Source organism: Apteryx rowi, unplaced genomic scaffold (assembly GCF_003343035.1).
Source record: "Apteryx rowi isolate R43461 unplaced genomic scaffold, aptRow1 scaffold_88, whole genome shotgun sequence".
Lineage (NCBI taxonomy): Eukaryota > Metazoa > Chordata > Aves > Apterygiformes > Apterygidae > Apteryx > Apteryx rowi.
In genome coordinates this window covers 677,566-697,063 of record NW_020451182.1, presented here as the reverse complement: position 1 = coordinate 697,063, position 19,498 = coordinate 677,566, and the positions used below count along the sequence as shown (strand labels likewise).

General features: G+C 37.2%; 3 protein-coding genes across 8 annotated transcripts in view; 1 reads left to right on the top strand and 2 right to left on the bottom strand.

The window, feature by feature from the left end:
• SEC23A (Sec23 homolog A, coat complex II component) overlaps nt 1-1,892 on the bottom strand; it is a 31,924-nt gene extending 30,032 nt beyond the window's left edge. Inside the window, exon 1 of one of the 4 annotated variants that reach the window (XM_026090814.1) lies at nt 1,806-1,892. The gene's annotated coding sequence lies outside the window, so the exon portion shown is untranslated. Of the gene's footprint in view, nt 1-120; nt 204-1,805 lie in introns of those variants that run through there. The other 3 variants (XM_026090816.1, XM_026090815.1, XM_026090813.1) reach the window with 3 other exon arrangements.
• Nucleotides 1,892-19,384, bottom strand: TRAPPC6B (trafficking protein particle complex 6B). 3 transcript variants are annotated; one of them, XR_003257697.1, is made up of 8 exons: nt 19,241-19,384; nt 19,073-19,140; nt 17,905-18,022; nt 16,300-16,383; nt 14,891-14,984; nt 14,197-14,245; nt 2,186-2,353; nt 1,892-1,977 (listed from the first exon to the last, which is right to left on the bottom strand). XR_003257697.1 is itself a non-coding variant. In XM_026090822.1 (7 exons), the coding sequence occupies exons 1-6, from the start codon at nt 19,319-19,321 to the stop codon at nt 14,214-14,216; spliced, it is 477 nt and encodes a 158-aa protein (XP_025946607.1). In that variant the 5' UTR covers nt 19,322-19,384; the 3' UTR covers nt 11,952-13,513; nt 14,197-14,213. The 3 variants fall into 3 exon arrangements, 2 of the variants coding, with proteins under 2 accessions (XP_025946607.1, XP_025946606.1); XM_026090822.1 differs by lacking the exons at nt 1,892-1,977; nt 2,186-2,353 and adding an exon at nt 11,952-13,513; XM_026090821.1 differs by lacking the exons at nt 1,892-1,977; nt 2,186-2,353 and having other exon boundaries at nt 12,250-14,245.
• Nucleotides 3,370-11,710, top strand: GEMIN2 (gem nuclear organelle associated protein 2). Its single transcript, XM_026090820.1, has 10 exons — nt 3,370-3,547; nt 4,181-4,265; nt 5,503-5,592; nt 7,345-7,404; nt 7,570-7,680; nt 8,259-8,303; nt 9,053-9,121; nt 10,462-10,572; nt 10,812-10,870; nt 11,224-11,710. The coding sequence occupies exons 1-10, from the start codon at nt 3,426-3,428 to the stop codon at nt 11,261-11,263; spliced, it is 792 nt and encodes a 263-aa protein (XP_025946605.1). The 5' UTR covers nt 3,370-3,425; the 3' UTR covers nt 11,264-11,710.
• Nucleotides 19,385-19,498: the final 114 nt, after the last annotated feature.

Here is a 19,498-nt window from a genome sequence, read left to right as displayed (position 1 = left end):
CGGCCCCGAGCGAGCCGGCGGGTGTCGCCGCGGCCCGCCCCGGGCCACGGGCTGCCCCGGCCGCGACGGGAGGGGGCCGCAGGGCCGCCGCCATTTGTCCTCCCGCACAGCTGCTTTTACCGCTTGCTTCAGCTTTCCGAGGGCTTCTTTTTCTTTTCTTTTTTTCCCCCGTGTCCTGTTACAAATTCAGATTTCTCCTAGTTTGTTTTAATCTCGCTCTTTAAAACTGTTTGGAAAATAATGTATTCCAAGCACTAGAGGGAGCTGTGCCTTCTCTGCCTTTGAAATGCATTTAGTTCTTCCATGCTGTCCCAATATTCCTGAGAGGGAACTGCATCGTATTTCCTAGATTATTGTACATCCATAGTCACCTGACAACTACCTTTACACTTGCATATGGATGTACTTCTCTGTTATTTCTTTCTTCTTTTTTTGCTAGGGTCTATTTTGCGTAAATCCCCAGGATCAAGAGAGCTGAACCAGTGTTTTGAGAGTCCTCGAATTTGCCCAGTATGTCTATCTTCCAGCATGTGTATTTATGCCAACTTCTTATTCTGGAAGACTGTTTAGACTTGCTGAGAGAAATCTATTGAATGTATACTCTTGGTGGTTTTCAACGTGATGCAACACTTTTTCTCACATTTAGAAATATTTAGAAATGTAATGCATGTTTATTTACTATCTGCAAAGTAATTTCCACATATCTCTAACTGTAGTTTTGTTCAGCCTTTGAGCAGTGTGGTATCTGTTCTTTGCCTTTTTTTTTTTCCTCCTTCAAGTCAAGTTATAGTGATACTTAGGTTTCATGGCACTTCAGAATTACTTTAAACAAGCCTGACATAAAAGGCTAAAATAGTCTAAATAAAACATTAATTTCTGTCTTTTGTGATAAGTATTACTGCAACTGATCTGGGCAAGGGGGAGGAGTGAGAAACATTCTACTCTCTATCATGTCCTTCACTGCAACTCTGAAAATATGCAGTGACCACTAGCCAAATATAAATGACCAAATTATCTTTATCCCCATTTGTTAAATGTCAAATGTGATTATGACTGAATTTCTATGCCATTACTATCTCCAGTATTGTTTGCCCCTCCTCTTTAAGGGCTAAGAATATGAGCATATAAACAAAAGCGAGTTTAAAGGAAGGGATTTAAAATGTCTCTGTTCTCTAATCTCACTGCCAGTTGTGGGAGTATTGAGCTGGAGATTGTCAAGGACATGCAACCTCCTGAGTTTGTGAAAAAGGGTGGACTTCAAACAGATGCACAGCAAGCAGTTCAGTGTTATAATTTCAAAAGCGTTCAAATACTCTGGTGAACATTTTCAGAAAGTATACAAGTTCCAAAGTCAGAATTGCAAGATGACCTCTATAGACAACAGGAGAAAAAAAGATACCTGAAACATTTAAAGAAGCTTAAAAGAGAAGAAGGAAAACCTGGAAAGTTTAATATTCTGAAAGTTCAGTGAAAATAAAAGGCATACAGTATTTTTTTTAATCAGTCATTAGCACAATTAAATTTCATTACATAATGACTCAGTCCAGTGCTCTAAGCTTCCTTTAAGAAATGTCATGGAGCTGTTATGTTGCTCCATACCACAGAGAAAAGCAACGGGAGGCGGAAAAATAGAACAGGAAATTGGGTCCTAACAAAGTATGTACTAATTATAAGAAAATATTCTTTCTGTTAACTCCCAAAATTAGAACGTACAGTAATAGAATTTTATTTTTCTTACTAAAGAATTTTTAGTTTGTATTACTTTTTTTTAAGTCAGCAATGCATATCTGCTGATGGCAGCTCACCTTTCATTTGGAAAAGTACTCTTCCATAATGGCAAGGCAGCTGAGAAGGAGGAAGAATATTCAGTTCCAGTTTCTTTTTCTTCTTCTTCCACTGAGTCCACTTTAACAGACACCACATCAACATTTTTGGTAGAACTTGTTAGGAACGGTTTTGTTGTCCTAGGAAGACCACCTGTAATAATTCAGAATACTCAGTTTAAAAAGTGCAGTAGGACTGTACCAGAAAATGTCATCTAAATATAGAGAATATTTTATATTTAAAATGTATTTATATCTGTGGAATGTCTTTCTGTTCATAGTTCTTGACTTCATGACAAATAGAAGAAAAGTTCTGAATATTATAAAAGTTCTAGAAGAAAATTTTTTACAGTTTGACTCACCAAAATTTTTGTCTACACCATTGGTCAACGTTTCCAGAAATATCATTGCAGTTTTAGCTAAGCAAGTCTTATTTCAAGTGATGACTGCACTTGTTGCATGCTCAACTAGGAAGTTAGATCCGGGTTGCAGAGTTAAAACACCTTACACGTAAGTGGTTTTGGAAACACCTTAAAACAAACAAAAGTCAGTGGAGAGGAGGAGTTAGAGTTGGTGTTTGTTCAGAACTGCTAAAATACAGCCTTGTAGAAAAAAGGCATTTACTTTTCAAAACTTATGTCAGAACAGTTTAGAGCTGCTCTGCTCTACTATATGGACTGCAAGTAGCACTAAGCAGATTCAGCACGCTGCAGAACTATTAGGGAAAAAGAATATATAGATTGAAATTTTTCATAACAGGAATTTGATAACACCATTTAAATGCATTATCCTTCTGCTTTTTATTACTTTTGCACTTAGAAGCAATGCACCTTTGTGTTAATGCTACTTTGATTTTGATCTGGCATATAGATATATCTGTAATAACAGATACTATATATATATAAACCCATACAGCAACTACAAAAACTCATGCATTGACTCTTCCAGAATGAGAACTATGCTTACTATCAGCAGTTAACTGTTATGTACCTGATTTCAACCATAGATTTCCAAACATTTCAAGGAGAGAGTAACTAGTAGTATTATCACTGCCTTGCACTGGTGGAATAGAAAATATTGAGTTTTATTTTTGAAGAACACCTTGCAAATATTAAGGTACATCAGAATGATGCATAGAGGCTAAAAACGGTTATTGAAGGTTTACAGGAATTCAGCACAGAAAGAGGCCCAGCTGTCTCCTGCAGGACCCCTTGTGTTTCCCTGGCTGCTCCCAGCTGGGCTGCTGCCGAGCCCAGCGCTCGCGCAGCCTTCAGCATCTTCACCTGCGGTGTTCTTTTAGCCTGAGAGCAACATCAAAACGCCCCTTATCAGTGCAAAACAACCGAGCCAAGAGGAGCCCTCGTGACATTGCGGCGTCTCTGCCATAACACGCCGCCTGTGCTACTACAGRTCTCCGCGCTCCGCCCCGCGACGGAAGGCAGCGAGGGGCCACGGCGGCCCCGCCCCGCAGTCAGGCGCGGACTCCCCGAGTCTCGCGAGAGCCGCCGCCGGGCCGCGCGCATGCGTGCCGGCCCGGCGGCGCGAGGCGAGGCGGCCGCCGCCGCCGGGAGCGGGGAGGAGCCGGCGTGGCGCGGCGCGGCCATGGAGCCCGCGGTGGAGGAGCTGATGCCGCGGCTGCTGCCCGTGGGCGACTGCGACCTGGCCGAGGACTTCGACCCCACGGTGCCTCCTAGGACGCCCCAGGAGTACCTGCGGCGCGTCCAGTGAGTGGCGGTGCGGGCGGGCCGAGCGGCGGCCGCGAGCTGCCGCGGCGGGGGCGGGCCTGGGTCCCGCCGGGGGTCTCGGCCGCGGCCCGCGGCGGCGGTCGGAGCTGCCCGGCGGCGAGGAGCGAGCCCCGCGCTGCTGTGCCTTGCGGGGCGCTGCCAGGAACGCTCCCTCCGCGGTAGGGTCTCATCCTACGCGAGATGTAACAAGGCGCCTTCTCTGCTGCGAGGCTCATGCTGTAAGGCTTCCCGACGCTTCGCTGCAGGCTGCCGCTACGCGTTAGACAGGCTCCTCAGGATTCACAGCGCTCCGTGCTTCCCGCAGGACGGAGGAGGCGTCTTCTAGCCGCGTACCTCAGGGACAGCGGCCTCCCGCAGTCTCGGGGCGGGAAGCATCATCTGTCTCACTTCACGCAATATAGACTAATTGTCTGTACACTGAGAGTACTTAACCTGTGATATATTAAAAAATTCTCAAGTCCTACCTTCCCTAAGAATTGCTGACAGTGAGTGTTTAAAAAAAAAAAAAAAAACCTTGAGAGTTTGTGCAGGTGCCGTATTTTAGACATTCAGCATATATAACCACCTGTCACAATACAGGAACAAATGTAACCATTTGTTTTTGCTTTGTAGGATCGAAGCAGCTCGATGCCCAGATGTGGTTGTGGCACAAATAGACCCCAAAAAATTGAGAAAGAAACAGACAGTAAACGTTTCAGTAAGTTTGAGAGGTGTTGCACCTATTGTTTTGAGGAAAAAAAAATAGCAGTAAAGATGTTAAAATTTCTGTATTAATTTTTTGGGATAGTTGGCCTAAATAAAACAAATAGAGTTGCAGGATATTAAAAGCATCCACAAAATTCAATGAAACTTCTGGGTTTGAAGAGACAATTGTTGAATTGCTGGATAACAGCAGTCTTTATAACTGTTTTAAACTTATGTTATTCATACTATTTCATATACAGCAGTATTTTACTGCCTGGGGAAATTAAATATTGCATTAAGTTTTATAAATACTTTCTCATAAAACCTGTATAAGCTTTGGAAGAAAGATACTCATACTTTTATTTTTATATATATATAGTGATAAAAGATAGCAAGTATAATAAATACAGCTAAGCTTTACTAATGTTAGATGAAATTCTAGCACCACTTCTTCAATTTTTGGTAGGATATTTTATTGGAATTTTTTCATATTGGTCAAGCAAGTTTTTCTGTTATCACATGCCCTGATGTTTGTTTGTTTTTAATTTCTCTACTTCTAAGTAGTTCAAGCGAGTTTGTCTTTCTCTATCAGAAACTGTGTGATCTGATATTTTATTATTGGACTGCTCAAGAGAAGTTTCTAAAACTTTTTTTTTAAATGTGCTCTGACATATGACCATGTCACTCTTGTGACCATTCTCTTCATTTGTCTCATCTCTTTGTAGTGGCATTCTTAAATATTTGTAGAAAGAGTCTTTTCTTAAAATAACTCTTTAATGCTAATCCCTAAAAAGGTTATATCTACTTAATTTTCGGAGTTAATTTCCAAAAATATATTTCTGCAGTCTTCTCTCTGTCTTCCTCACCTTTTTATCTGAGCACATAGAACTCCCAAGATTCATAGCATCTGACCAAAGTAAGGAAATAACATCCTCCTTTTTATAAATAGGAAAATTAAGGCAGAAAAATTGCTAGAAAAAAAGCTTAAATATAAAAATCTTATTTCAACAGCATATTTTGAATACTTGGTTTTCTTTCTTATTTGCATATCAGAAGAGTCAAACAGGAAAAACTTTGCCTAAACCAATTGTTAAATCATAGTCTTGTATGTGGTCATGAAATCACCTTTTTCTAAGGAGTATTTAAATGACATTTTTACCTGATAGTAAATATTTGCTGATTCTCTTGCTCTTAAGGATTCTTTTTATAAAGCTTTCTTTACATTATAATTATTGCCAGTGTTTCCTTAGATTTCTGGATGTCAGCCTGCTCCTGAAGGATACTCTCCAACTCTCAAGTGGCAACAGCAGCAAGTGGCCAATTTCTCGGCCGTTCGTCAGGTACAAAACGGTGTGGGGGGATGTTTTTAAATTGCACCGTCTAGATAGAACACATCTTTGCTTTATGGAAGCCAACCTTATATCCTTCCTACCATAAAGTTTTAATATTCTGTAGTAGATATTGGTAGGTAACTCTTAACTACTGAAAAAATTTGAGTATATCTGTTTGGCTTTAAACTTTTGATGAAACTGTCTCAAGAAAGTTGTGTTAAGAAAGATATGTTAAATTTAAAAAAATTTTCATTCAACTGTAGCAAAAATATCTGGCTATATTTAGATTAAATGATGTAGAGTAGTTGAGGGTTTGACAAATCCTGATGTTATGCAGTTATATTAAAACCTAGAACTCAGCAATAACTGAAAAAAGGTGGATTCTAACCCATTATGGGATTTGTACATGTAGAATACACTGCCCATTTAGGATACTTGTGACACTTGTGGGACCAGTTATGGAAAGAAATACTGATTTGGTAAAATGCATTTGTAGGGTTGTGACTTTTGCACAGACTTAAATCTTTCCTATCATATTTATACATTGCTCTTAAATAAGAGAACTAAAATGGAGAATTGAAGTCTCTCTCTATTCACAGTTCAAACACCATAAAATGCAAAAGATAAAGACCTAAGTAAAGATCATTTACAACTCCAATACTACTGAAGACATGTTTACAGTGCATCGGTATCGCATTTCAGAGATACCCGAATTAACTCTATCATAATCAGTTGCACTGAAGCTGCTGTAGCAGAACTTTGCATGAGTTAATTTACCCTGTTTTTCAGGGAGGTAAATCAGTGAAGGTGGAGCTCTGTACTACTGCATCTATACTGCAAACAGTAACTGAGCTAGCTCCTATTTCTACAAAGTATCACATACATATTGTCTATTATAAGACATAATCTAAGATTTTAGTAGGAGTAAAGAAACTTATTTCTATCATTGTACAGATATTTTTTATACACGTTAATTCCATCCTCTCATCTGTGCCAGAGTTAACATGGAGTGGTATGAAAATATCCTAAAAAAATATTTAGGAGAGAAAAAGAGCATCAAAAGTCACTTGTTCAAACATGATGCTAGAGAAGCATATCAGCTACTGTTATTTACAGCATTATGGGCTAATTGTATTTTCAGTGGTCATTTTTACTGATAAAGTAACTGGAATGGGGGGGGGGAAAAAATACTTCCCTTACCAAAGGTTTACACCTCAATACAGGAAATTGTCAATTAAGGCCCTTTGTGCCTTATATGGGATCTCTGGCAGGTAAAAGAAATACACCAGGAAAGTGGGCTTGCCTTCTTCCTAGCAATTCTGTAGGTATCTGATGTAGGCCAGTGTTGGAAACAGTACTGGCCTTACATGTGCTTTTGGACTAACTCAATTATTTTGTTCTTAAGCTTATTATACCAAGAAAAGTCTTGAGTTGAATTAATCAGCTTTAATAGTCTTACAAAGCTTTAAGTAGTAGACTTTAAAATTCCTTCAGTTTAACATTACTTCCAACAAACCAGCATAAGCAAGTTAGACTTACATTTATACTAAAAGGTAGGGAAATTATTTAGCTACTCAGGCCTCCACTGACTTACAGAACATCATAAAAGGTACTTTTAGAGACTTGCATCGTTTTTATAAGGGATGTCATCTTAATAGCTATGAAACACAAGTAAAGCAAATAGGAGATTAAGAATGATTTTGGCTAGGATAAAATAACTACAAAGCTAAACTATGATTAGGCACTGTTTTAATTCCTCAGAGTCTAAACAAGCACAGAAATCACTGGAGGTCACAACATTTGGACAGCAATGTTACTATGGTAAGTAGAACTCGACGCTTCTGCATTTTTTCCAGTGGTAAAATTTATGTGGTTAATCTTGCTTTACAGTTTAATGCAACAACTTGTGAATAATATCATATCTGTTCGTGTGTGTCTTTAAGACAGCAATATTTCACAACTTTCACTTCTTTTTATTTACTTCAGCCAAAATCAGAGGATGAAGAAGGCTGGAAAAAGTTTTGCCTGGGTGAAAGATTATACTCAGAAATAGATACACTATCTGATAATGAAAATCTAGGAATTGATTACATAAAGGTGGGTATAGGACTTCTATCTAATTTTCAGCTGCTGTTTTTCATGAGTAACTCCTACTAGCTGTTACCACTTTTTGCTAAATTGAAAGTAGGCTCTCTGGTGAGCACTGTAAGTCCCTTTCTTTTTTTCCCCCTTTTAAGTGGAAACCGAGTGAAGCAGAGAATAAGTCTATATTTCTTCTCTCAGAAAGTTGAAGAGTTCCCTAATCTGTTATCAGCAAAAGCATAATATTGAGTTGTTAACTGAACAGAAGGCTTTTTGCATAGTCTGCTGTAGAATTTTGTTGAATGGTAGTAATGTGGTTTTTGCCTTTGTACACGCTATTCTAAAACTCGCCCTTCGCTCAATTCTTTTTTTAAAGAGTGCTTTTACTGTTACTTGTAAAACAAAGTTCTTTGATATCAAACTTGACTCGACCTTATCTTAAACTTTGAAGATTTTTAATGAACATCAAAACTCAGAACAGAATTCAGTCACTATAAATGCCTGAACATTCCATTAAAATATTAGCAAATTCTAAATCAGAACAAAAGTATGTTGGTGATGGTCTCTGCATTTTCCAACTTGACTTTTTTCAGATGGGTTTTCCTCCTTTGCTAAGTATTGTAAGCAGAATGAATCAGGTAAGCCTACTTCTTACAATAGCATAGCATTTTTGCATAAATTATTACTTCTCATGTTTCATCTGTTGCAGAAATCTTATCTTTTGTTCTGTGTTAGAGGAGGTAATTGTTTGTTATAACTGCTATTTAGTTCATGCTTACAAGGAAAATACTTACCCATTATCTCACATTTAAGTATAAATCTCTTTACCGATTAACACCATGACTAGTTATAAGAATATTTACTTCTTGTAATTTCTCTGTAAAACACTTATTTTAATCTTTTAGTTCCTGCTGAATGCCCAGTTACGCGCTTGGCAATGTTTAAGATTTCTCCTGTGGTGTTTTAAGTGCAGGCCTTCAGTTTGACCATGAACTTTTACATACACTGCAAGAATAGAAGAATCAGATTTCCCTATTCTTCACTATTATGTTTCCCACTAGTTACCTTTATACATAAACAAACAGTCAATCTGATAAACCTCTTTCCTAATCTGTAGCTATCTAGCTATAAGTTTTTGTTAACACAGAAAATTACTTTGTTTATATAAAGTTCTTCCCAGGAACTGCTGCTTTGACACTTAATTTGCCCTTATATGCAACTTCAACCTGGAATAAATACCTTATAGAATCACAGTGGATTGGAAATATATAACGTGTATGTTTAAAAATCTCATTTGCTTTTTATATAATAAAATCATTTATATAGAAGGACAACAAAGCAAGTTTTTGCAGGTGTTGCATAGTCTCTTTCTGTTCCTCTTTTGAAGGCAACAGTAACCAGTGTCTTGGAATACCTGATAAACTGGTTTGGAGAGAGAAAATTTACTCCAGAACTGGTAATGCTCAATTTATTCTATTTGCACATGAACACATTAAGCAAGGATAAATTGTGTATCATATTCTGTGAAATTATTTTAGATTCTAAAGAGTTTTCCAAATGCATGTACTGTAATTCAGTCACTTTCAAAACTTGATTAGATACTAGAAAGAGTATTCATATAACTTTTTGGAAGGTTAATTACAAATGCAAAAGATACAGATCTACTGGCTACTGTTGAAAATCCTCCTTTCTGTTGTTTCCCACACTAACTTAATCTGCARGGTTAGATGAACATCAATGCTCAGGAGGAAAGAGTATCAGACTGGTGAAGCTTTGGTTCAGACCAGTTTAAGCTGTCAGGGTGCTGCAATTATGTATGCTGACATCTCCCTCTCAGTTTGGAGACGCATGGTAATTTGCAGGCAAAGACAAGTTCAATCTTTCCATGTGCAGCACTGACCAGAGACCTTAGCTGTGTTAATGTGGTAACAGGTCTGGTCTAATAAGAAATCCTGATTGATGGGACACATTAGCATGGAGTTTTGCCATAACTACCCTAACTAGCTATGTAATGGTGTCTATCTACAAAAGACCACGGTAGTTGCATTTTTATTCAGTACCACAAAGTAAAAGAGTAATACAAGATTACTTCTATAATACTAAACAAAGTTGCACTATTTTTGAGTCATTTAAAGACCTTTCATATTTTGTCCTTTTCTATAGGACAGATTCCTTAGTGACTGTAGAGCATGTGCATATTGAATCTTAGTTTATTCCTACAACAGAACCCAGTACAAGCATTAGACATTGTAACTAATTTAGTAAGTTATGCTGTAGCAAAAGTTAGGTTTATAAAGCCATAGACTTCAGTGAAGTAGAAAGCAAAAAGACATGTTTTCACAGTAGTACAGAACTAACTTAAAGCTGGTCTGACAGTGTGAACTGCACAAAGATCTGGCTTAATACATTCTGTCTTTAAGAATGGCTTTCCATAGTTTGTGAAGTTAAAAATTAATAGCTAAGTAACAGTCTTTTAGATATTGCTAAGTAATTCTTTGTGCTGACTTTAATAGTGGAATTATTATTAATTATTAATTTGTAGCTTGGCCAGTATTCCAAACAATAATATCAGGAAATCCAAAAGTGCTTCTCACAAAAAGCTCATCTAGAGACACAAAATTCAACTAAGCAGTACCTATTTGGCTTTTAAACCTTTCAATTCTGACAGTAGTACTTAAATGCAATTTTGGTTTTGAGATCTACATTGTAGTCTTGCTCTGTATAACAAGAACTGTATGAAATTTCAAGGAAATACCCATAATTAAAAACCTGTTATTTTTATTTAAATACACACAGGGTAGATGGCTTTATGCACTGTTGGCATGCCTTGAAAAACCTTTGCTACCTGAAGCACATTCTCTTATTCGACAACTGGCAAGACGATGCTCTGAGGTCAGGGTGCTAGAGGTAAGGTTTAATTTATCATTGTGCAGAGGATTTGTTCAACTTAGCAAATTATTAGGAGAATGATTTTTTCAGTTCTTTAAGTGTTTTAAGTATTTTTTCATGTACTAAATCTGCTAGAGAATGAAGGGTGCTGGTTATACTACAGGCAGTATAACAAGCAGTATAACATGGCTTTTTTTTTTTCCTCCTTTGGGACACAAGTAGTGTGAGAACTGTTCTGATACTTATTTCTCTTATAGGAGAACAAGAATGAAGAACAAGTATCAGCTTTGAACTTGATGATCTGCTTAGTTAGCAGGTGATGCAAATTATATCTAAAACAATAAAGTATATTCAGAATAAATTATGATTACCCTTGTCCTAGCCTAGATTCTTTTAGAACTCAAAAAAAGTCAAAAAGTACTCTGAGTTAACATACCAAATATACTAAGCTAAAAGGACTTAAGATAAACTTAAAAAGACTTAAGATAAACTTAAACTTAAGAGTAAACTCATCAGTTTCCTCAAATGAGCCCTCTGAACTATAGAGTTATAAATATGAAAAAAGTCCTCTAAATAAGAGCTTGAAAGCAAGTATACTGACAACTCAAGGGAAAGTAAAGAGAATATTGCATTAAAGGGTTCTTACCGTATTCCACTTCTCTCTGCTAGGTACTTCGATCAGCGTGATTTGGCTGATGAGCCTTCCTAGATTGTTTTGAGAACAACATATGTTTTGTGTTGCCATAGTACAAACAGCATTATCAGGGTTAACAGCAAGATGCTGCACAGTTCAGACCTGAAGTACTACACAACCACTTCAGAACACCCTCACGATAATGCATTTGGGATAGCTATATGAATAAGCTGATTTTAAGCTGATCTTTTGCAAGAGATTACCAGTCTCTCCAACACTGTCATGATCTGAAAAAGATCAAAGTGTCTGTCATCATCTCTCAAATTACAATCTCTGTAGACTACACTCTTTGTTAGAAATTTCTACAGTCTGAGTAATCCCATGGGCACTGCCATCAGGCAAAGACTTCTAGTCTAAGTTTAAAGTGAACTTAAATCACAAAAGATTGTTCTTTATCTAAGACTCAGCTGTTGAGGACTTTTTTAAACAATAAAGTGTCTTTTAAAGAGTGTTCTTAAGCAACTTGATTTTTCTGATTCTTCATAGTATTTTTCAACTGCCTTATTATAGAGAACTACACAACAATGATTTTTCAGCTTCAGTTTCTGAGTTTAAGCACTGTTAAGCAGTTCAGCTGTAGCTACTGAGTTACTGAAACAATTTAGTAAAACATAAAAGAAAGTGGTGTTAAGACTTCCTGGATAATAATTTATTATTTCTTAGTAAACTAATGCAGAAACCCATGAAAGTTAACACAGCTGTATTCAGTGCTCTTTAACAGAAGCTTTTATTAAATGGAAGGAACAAGTTTATTTTCTATATGGTGTCTTGACAAATACCTTACCTCACCTATTTGACTTCATATATTTAACATGGAATGCTTCCACACAACTATCAGCATCTGCTTTGTGTTTCCTGTGGTTCTCATTATATTCAACAACTAAAAAGCTAAAGGAACAATAAATGCTGCTGATACAGCAAGTTGGTATACAGTATTTTCCCAGTAAACAGGTAGTAAGCTTCAATTAAGTCCCTCACTATTGTTTAAAAATTTTTTTTTCTTTAAAGTACAATTAGTTATCAATAAACCTTTAAAGTGTCTTAGTTACTGGCACTTTTACATCTGGAATAGCAGTCCTAACAGTCAAGTACAAAATGAGGGTGAATTATAATACCTACTTGAGTTTTAATTCTAGAGAGATGCAAATGACAATTCAGTCTTGTTGTTATTGAATGTCCACCACATGTTGCAGATGCGTAAGAATGTGCCATCAAAATGTCCATCCATTTGACATACAGTACAAGTTATCATCTCTAGCCTCTTCAGCAGTATTTCCAGCATGTTTAAAAGCAGGATGAAGTGGTAACACAAGAACCCATAAAATGCACTCAGGAAGAGTATTAGTCAATTCCCTAGCTACAATTTCAAACAAGTCTGAATCATGCATATTTTTGATTTAAGAAATTAAATCCATATCTACAGATAAATGAAACATACAGCTTTCCTGTAAGCTTTATACCATTGTAAGACCCAACTGTTTTAATCAGCGTAACAGTTGGATCCTCATTGAGTACCATACCACAGAACTTACTTTTCTCTCTGTACACAGTGGGATAGCATTCTGCTCTTTTTGAGTTCTGTTCTATGTGCTTCCCAAAACTGTTAAGCTAATCAGCTAGAACTAATCTGAACTGTCATTAACAGTACCTGAAAAGATCACAACTTGGTCACATCTTAAGCTCAAGTATAGTAAACCCCTGGTTATCACATTTATAAGCTTTAGCTTGCCAGCTTATAACAGCCATCTAGTAAAGGACCAAGTCATTCCAACCTCCCTAGAGTTTAGGGAATAGTTTCTGCTGTTCTTGCCCACCATGCAACTAAAAAAACATATACTTCTTCCAACAAAGACAACAGCTATAGCAGACAAAGGTGCTACTATAACATGTTAGTTTTTCTATTTAGCCTGTATTTGCTGTTCTTAAAGTAGCACCAAACTGAATTGCTACCACAAGACAAGGCATTCTTACACTTCTGAGTAAGGACAATAAGACTCAGTAATACCATCAGTTTCTATCATGATTCATTTCAAAAATATAAAGCCCGAATTTGTCAACAGAAAAGTCTTAAGCAAAATTCATTAAAAGTAGTTTAAACAAGATGTTCTCATGCTTACCTAGAGCAAGATATGTATTGCTATGCAAATCTTGTAACAAGAAGTATTTAACAAACCCCAATGTCCTCAGAGCTTTGGTGATGCCTTTACAGCTCCTTGCAGGCCTAACCATCTTCCTGCTGATACTCATTACAGAAGTGAGTTGTAGCTAGCAATTAAAAACAATTATGTTAATACTGACATTATGCACCACAAGCTAAAACAAATTTCCTTCTTTGTCCAGTAGCAGATGACCTTAGCTGGAAAATTCTTCTGAAGCAAAAGAAACAGCTATGAATTTTAAGGAGGCAGAAGATATTGTTTAACTATATAGAAAAGCTTTCTCTTTTCTACTGCCCAGTATCATTCCCATAGCCAAGGAACTAAGCCTTCACTGAACACCGTAAGTGAAAGCTGTTGGTTCAYGTGATGAAGGCTTCTTCAGAATAATGCAAAGCAATTGCTGCCTTACAGTTTAGAGCCAATAGGGAAAGGTAGCAGTTTGGCATTCATGTTAGGTGTCACAAAAGATATTAGTTTTTTACTCCAATTTAGTCTTGGTCAATCTTTTGCTCAGTTCTTAAAATGTGCCTCTGGTCTTCCATATGTGCTGTTTTGGCAATTCAAATCTTTTGTTGAAATCTTTTTGAGCTGACAGTTTTTACTGTAATGGACATTAATACCTTGGTATAGAATTAATTTCATACCAAGAGGTGAGAATAGTGTTATTCTGATGGACATTTATTATATATAATGTAGGAATTTTGCTGCAACCTGCTATAACTTACAAGCTACACAAAAAAGCAAAACCAAGATACTGAGTCCACACACACAAAGGATTAAGGTAGATACCCAGATTTGAAAGTGTTCTACATCTTCTGTATCATCACCTGAAATTTACCTGCAAAGAAAAAGCAAAGTCAACTAAAGAATCGGCGATAGAATTCTTTTTCAAAGTAATTATTTCTTTGTAATTGTTTTGTTAAAAAAAAAAAAAAAACACACACACACACAAGGAATGTTCCTGTCTTATGGTTTAATAGTGAAAAAGCTAGACATTATATAAATTTAAATGTTAAATTTTAACTCCAACTGAACAGCTTTTTTTAAGTTGATCCATGTCCCACATTTAAATTAAGTTGACAGAACTCTTTTAAATTTGTGCAAAGCCTGTGGAAATTTTTAAATCCATCTTAATCAACTTGGGTAGTTACAATGGACTTCACCTAGTTGCATAACTAGTTGTTTTTAATCTTCACTTGTGCACGTAGCCTTCTACTTCTACATATTTACATATTTGATGCTTTCAAATGTAAATACAACTCTTTAGTTTTGCTTCCCACTTAGTATCATGGAGGTTCCCCTATACAAGTATTTTCTCAGCAGTAAAGCATTTAGTGTCAAGCCATGTCCTGAAGTTCATATAGGGCCCTTTGGACCAAAAGCTTCAAACTCATCCCACTTCGATAAATGCTTATATAGTGATGAAGTAGATGAAGAAAGTTATTAAGTGAGCTAACAACTGAATACTTTGAGGACTACTTACATGCAGGCATTGTTGAAACTTCAGCTGTTACAATGCTCTTTATCCCCAAATTGGATAGGCCTCCTCTGATCAGTCCACAGGTAAATGCTAGATACTAAACAAAGTTACACTTAAAATAAATCTCAAGGGTCAAGCTTGTTACAGAATTTTGAGACTAAGTCCTTAAAAGCAATACTTAACACTTATAAAATGTAAACCTTTGGGAGTAACTTCAAATTTGAGAAGCATTAGCTGAACTCCAATTATTTGCTCAAAATTGATGTTACATTCTTCAAAACAAATAGTTATACGACTAGCAGAAATTGTGAAATATGGGGGATTTTTGGTCATGTGTCATGACTGGATACCCCATATCTACTCAGGTGTAAATTCTGATCAAGCTTTCCCAACTTTTAGGGGATTAAAAGCATCTCTCATAGACGGAGGTATTTGATATTTAGTACAGTGGAGTTCACAATGCAGGTTTCCCTTGGTAGAAGCACTATCTTGAGTCTCTTCTATCTTGAGTCTCTTCTATCTATTTTCATTAGACTAGTGGGAATTTAGTATCTTCAAGACAATTATCCCTAAAACTTGACTGAAATTTGCAACAGGTATTAAAGTCACTGAAGGAAACAGTCCAAGACTGTATTACTGCATAGGTCTCATCTCCTTAGAATACAAGAACTAAATATCTGCAGATCTATTTACAATATATGGTGCAAAACAGAAAGAATATCTCACATCATATCAAAAAAAAAAAGCCACAAGGATAATGGCCTGCAACTGGGATGACTAAATCTAAGAGAGCAAGAATTAAAAAAAATAATAATAAAACTGAGTGCCCCATTTCTTACATCCACTTCAACCAAAGCCCCTGCTCAGAGGTTCTGCAGAGGCATTGATTTTATTTTACTCAACTATTATGCTAACTCAGCATAACTCATAAATAAAACTATTTTTAATTGATGGAAGATCTCTTTGAATGTTCATACCATCTCAAAAGTTTGTTCTGCATAATTAAGTGCCTTCCAAATTTCTCTCTGAAATTTTGAGAAAGCAATCTGAAAGCAATGTGAAAGCATGAGAAAGAATTTGTGATAGCGGCAGAATTTTCTTCCTTAACTGCACACAAAGTATGAACATCAACTCAGCTATTTTCCACTTGCAGTCAGACCAGCTCTTACCACTGTGTAACTCAAACATGATGCCAGCAAGTTTCAAAGTTACAGTTGTTTCTCGAGTCACACATCAAATCCACTATCATGAAACAAGCTATAGTTTTAAAAAACATTGTTGTTGGAGTCTAAGTTTTAGTTGCCTTTTTGGAGAGTTTGTATCCATTCAATTCCAAAATTTAAAGTTAATACCAATAGATCATGATAATGCAAATCAAACTGGTAGTTCACCAGAATAAACATGAAGGGTACCTTTGGTGCATGTTCTAAATACTGCTTTCCTGCAGACATTTGCATCAAGAGTCGAAATTTATTGTCTTGAAGTACATAAATACCCTATTAAAAAAAAAAAAAACTTTTTAGTAGCATGCCCAGTAACATTTAGTCAACATTCTGTGGGAAGAAATTAGTTTATCTGTAGATACAATATAACTATTTTTGAGTTGGAAAAAGAAATGTTAAATTAAGACATAATGCGATCTAAATTTAAATTGTATTTACTTATATGAAAAACCAAAGAAAGGATACCTAAGTTGCAAATTTACACCAAGAGCTGTAAATAAAAATATGACCTTACATCAGTTAATCCTAAAAACCTTTATTTAGGTTTTTCTTCGAAGAGTCTTCTCAGCGCTCAGAAACAATAGTTCTGTATTAGACAGACTGTCTTTGTTAATATAGAAAGTACATGCTGACCTTTATATTTAGATTTTAATCTTCATTTGGGTATGCAATTCACTATTCTTATTCTCAAGTTCAGTGAAGCCTATACATTCTTTAATAAAAGATATGGGCAACAACACTCAGAAGACAATCAAATTAAAAAATGTCTAGTGCTTTCAACATTAAAATTTTGTGGTACATTATAATATGTATTTTAATAAATGAAGTACGAAGACAGCATAGCTTAATCTATACCTGAAATTTTAATTTTTTTGACAATGACTGTGCTATTTTAAAACTTCATAATCCTTGAAATGAAATTAAGGCTACATATACAATTTAGATTTAGGTTGTATATTACAGTTTTCTTTTTATTCAAAAAAGATTTCTAACTTAATTATTATTTCTTAAAGTTATTGCTTGATAAACAGTCCAGTGAGAAATCAAATCTAATTATTTGGCACAATCCTTGTAAAAATTCTCTTGTCCTTACTTTGGTACAACAGGAAGACAGCCATAAGAAAATCAAGTTACTTAAAAGGAGAAGGACTTCTGATTCTAGTAAAATAACTCCTTAAATTATTTTGATCTTGCTTTAAGAACTGTGACTGTTGATATGGTAAAGGACATAGATACAATGAAATATCACCAAGATGCAAATCTGAAGGGAAGTTTTTCAGCTGTCTCACATACAAGTATGTTCAACAGAGTGCAACTAAGCATTTCAGCTGCTGAAAACTGTAAGTATTCTTCAAAAACAAAAGTGACTTCAAGGAAGCCATTCTATTTAAATAGGTATTAAGATAGCAACATCACTTTCTCAGTTAGTCTTCTACAAAACTATATTGTGAGATGCACAAAAAAAAGTTCTTATACAAGTGTTGATCGACTGTAATTATTACTATCCCAAGCACTTCAGTTTGTTTAGCTCTACAACAGACAGTGCTTATAAAATTAAAGCATTTAGTCTTTTCAAACAGGGTGACTATAAAACACTATAAATGAACATTAATGAATTGTATTCTGAAACTATATGCTAAAATGAACCTTAAATATCACTACTTTTAAAGAAAATATATAAACAACATTCTGGCTTTCTTATTAACTTGAGACCAAGACAACCAAAAATGCACTGATACCACAAAACAGTGTTACTAATTTTATAAGTTAAATCTTATCCTACAGCATTAGTACCTGATGATTAGTCCTGAGATTATCTATTTGTTTTTTGAATACAGTTGTCCAAAAGTCTTTGCAAATGAACTTCATAATATCTAATTCATCCTTGAACCTGGCAGTATCTTTTGTAAACCTAAGGGATAAATAAGAAATACATTAATAAAGAAGGCGCACAACAATCCAACTGATTAAGTAGAAAAAGAAAATTCAAAAAATGACATTGTGCAACATTACTTTTGAGGCTGTCATAGAAATTAGTGGTTTGACTATTGTGTAATGTCATTTTAGCATCACCCAGCTTTCATCATGCATTATAACTTAAGAGCAACACAGTGTTATCTAAGTATTTGCAACAGTATATTAGAATAAGTGGCTTTGAATTTTATGATTATTAAAGATGGATGAAATACAGAAAGATGCAAAGCACTCAGTTTTATCCTCAACTAATTTTCTAAATAAAAGAGAAACATAAAGCTAATACATTTACTATAGCTCAGAAGGACTCCTTCAAAAATGAGAAAAAGCACTAATGCATAGTAACAAACACCTGATACTTTCTCCAGTTTCCTAGCAAGGGGTCTCTTTCCCTTGCTTACCTCAGAATTCTCTCCCTTTCTCCTCCTGAATAGTCTTTATCGAGCACTAAAGCGTTGCTTTATTCAATGAAAACAAGACTTCAGAAACTCATGATCCTCTACACGACCCCAAAACGAGGGCGCTGAAGTTGGATGTTCAGCAAGTCACAGCACATCCCCAAAGGGGTCACAGAGACAAGAAGATAACATGCCCAGTCACAAAGCTGCAAGGACTGAGAGTGCTTAGAAAAAGGGAAATCCAGGAATAGCCAATCATATAATTATATTTAAGACATAAATTAGGAAGGTAACTACTAGAGAAAAGAAAATCATGAAACGCACCAGAAGTAGGAAACATGAAATAGAGGAACTAGGTCTGCAGAGCGCAATTTAAAAGGACCGTAAGTATTAAGAGCAGCCAGGCACCCTGGTTGACTCAGTTCTTACGACAGAAGACACTGGGAAAATACATATTCCAGCCTGCCCTGTGGCACTCAAACTCGTGCCTCGGCAAGACGGAGGCGCGAGCGGACGCCAGACCCAACCGCAGGAGGCAGGGGCGGCAGCAAAGAGCCTGCCCGGCGGCTCGCCCGGCCGCGGGGACCCACCTCTCTATGAGCCCCTGCCCCACGCGGAAGCCCATGTTCTCCAGTTTGGTGATGCACCGGCCGTTCTCCTGCAAGACACAACAGCAACCGCCGCCTCAGCCCGGGGGGGGGGGGGGGGCCGGGCCGGGCCCGCCGCCGCTGGGCGGCCCCGCGGCGGGCCCCACTCACCCCTTCGCCCTGCTCGGCGGCCCGATACAGCCCCGCCACCATCTCGTTGTGCAGCAGGAGAAAAAGCGCCTCGTCCGCCATCTCCGCGCCGCGGCGGGGCGCAGCCGCCCCGCCCTCTCCCGGCCCCGCGGTAACGGCCGCCGCCACCGCCCCTTCCGGCTGCGCAGGGCAGGGCAGGGGGCGGGGGCTGCCCCCGACGCCCCTCCCGCCGCAGGGGGCCTGACGCCTCTTGCAGCGCGGCTGGCTTTCCCGGGGGGG

Bases quoted from the DNA above. Each gene is read 5' to 3' on its own strand.
- GEMIN2 (XM_026090820.1), top strand. From the start codon at position 3,426: ATGGAGCCCGCGGTGGAGGAGCTGATGCCGCGGCTGCTGCCCGTGGGC. The intron at 7,405-7,569 runs GTAAGTAGAACT...TATTTACTTCAG, and splicing joins TGGACAGCAATGTTACTATG to CCAAAATCAGAGGATGAAGA. The intron at 9,122-10,461 runs GTAATGCTCAAT...AAATACACACAG, and splicing joins GAAAATTTACTCCAGAACTG to GGTAGATGGCTTTATGCACT.
- TRAPPC6B (XM_026090822.1), bottom strand. From the start codon at position 19,321: ATGGCGGACGAGGCGCTTTTTCTCCTGCTGCACAACGAGATGGTGGCG. The intron at 19,141-19,240 runs GTGAGTGGGGCC...TGTGTCTTGCAG, and splicing joins CCGCCGAGCAGGGCGAAGGG to GAGAACGGCCGGTGCATCAC. The intron at 14,246-14,890 runs GTAAGTAGTCCT...TTTTCTTTGCAG, and splicing joins AGTTTCAACAATGCCTGCAT to GTAAATTTCAGGTGATGATA.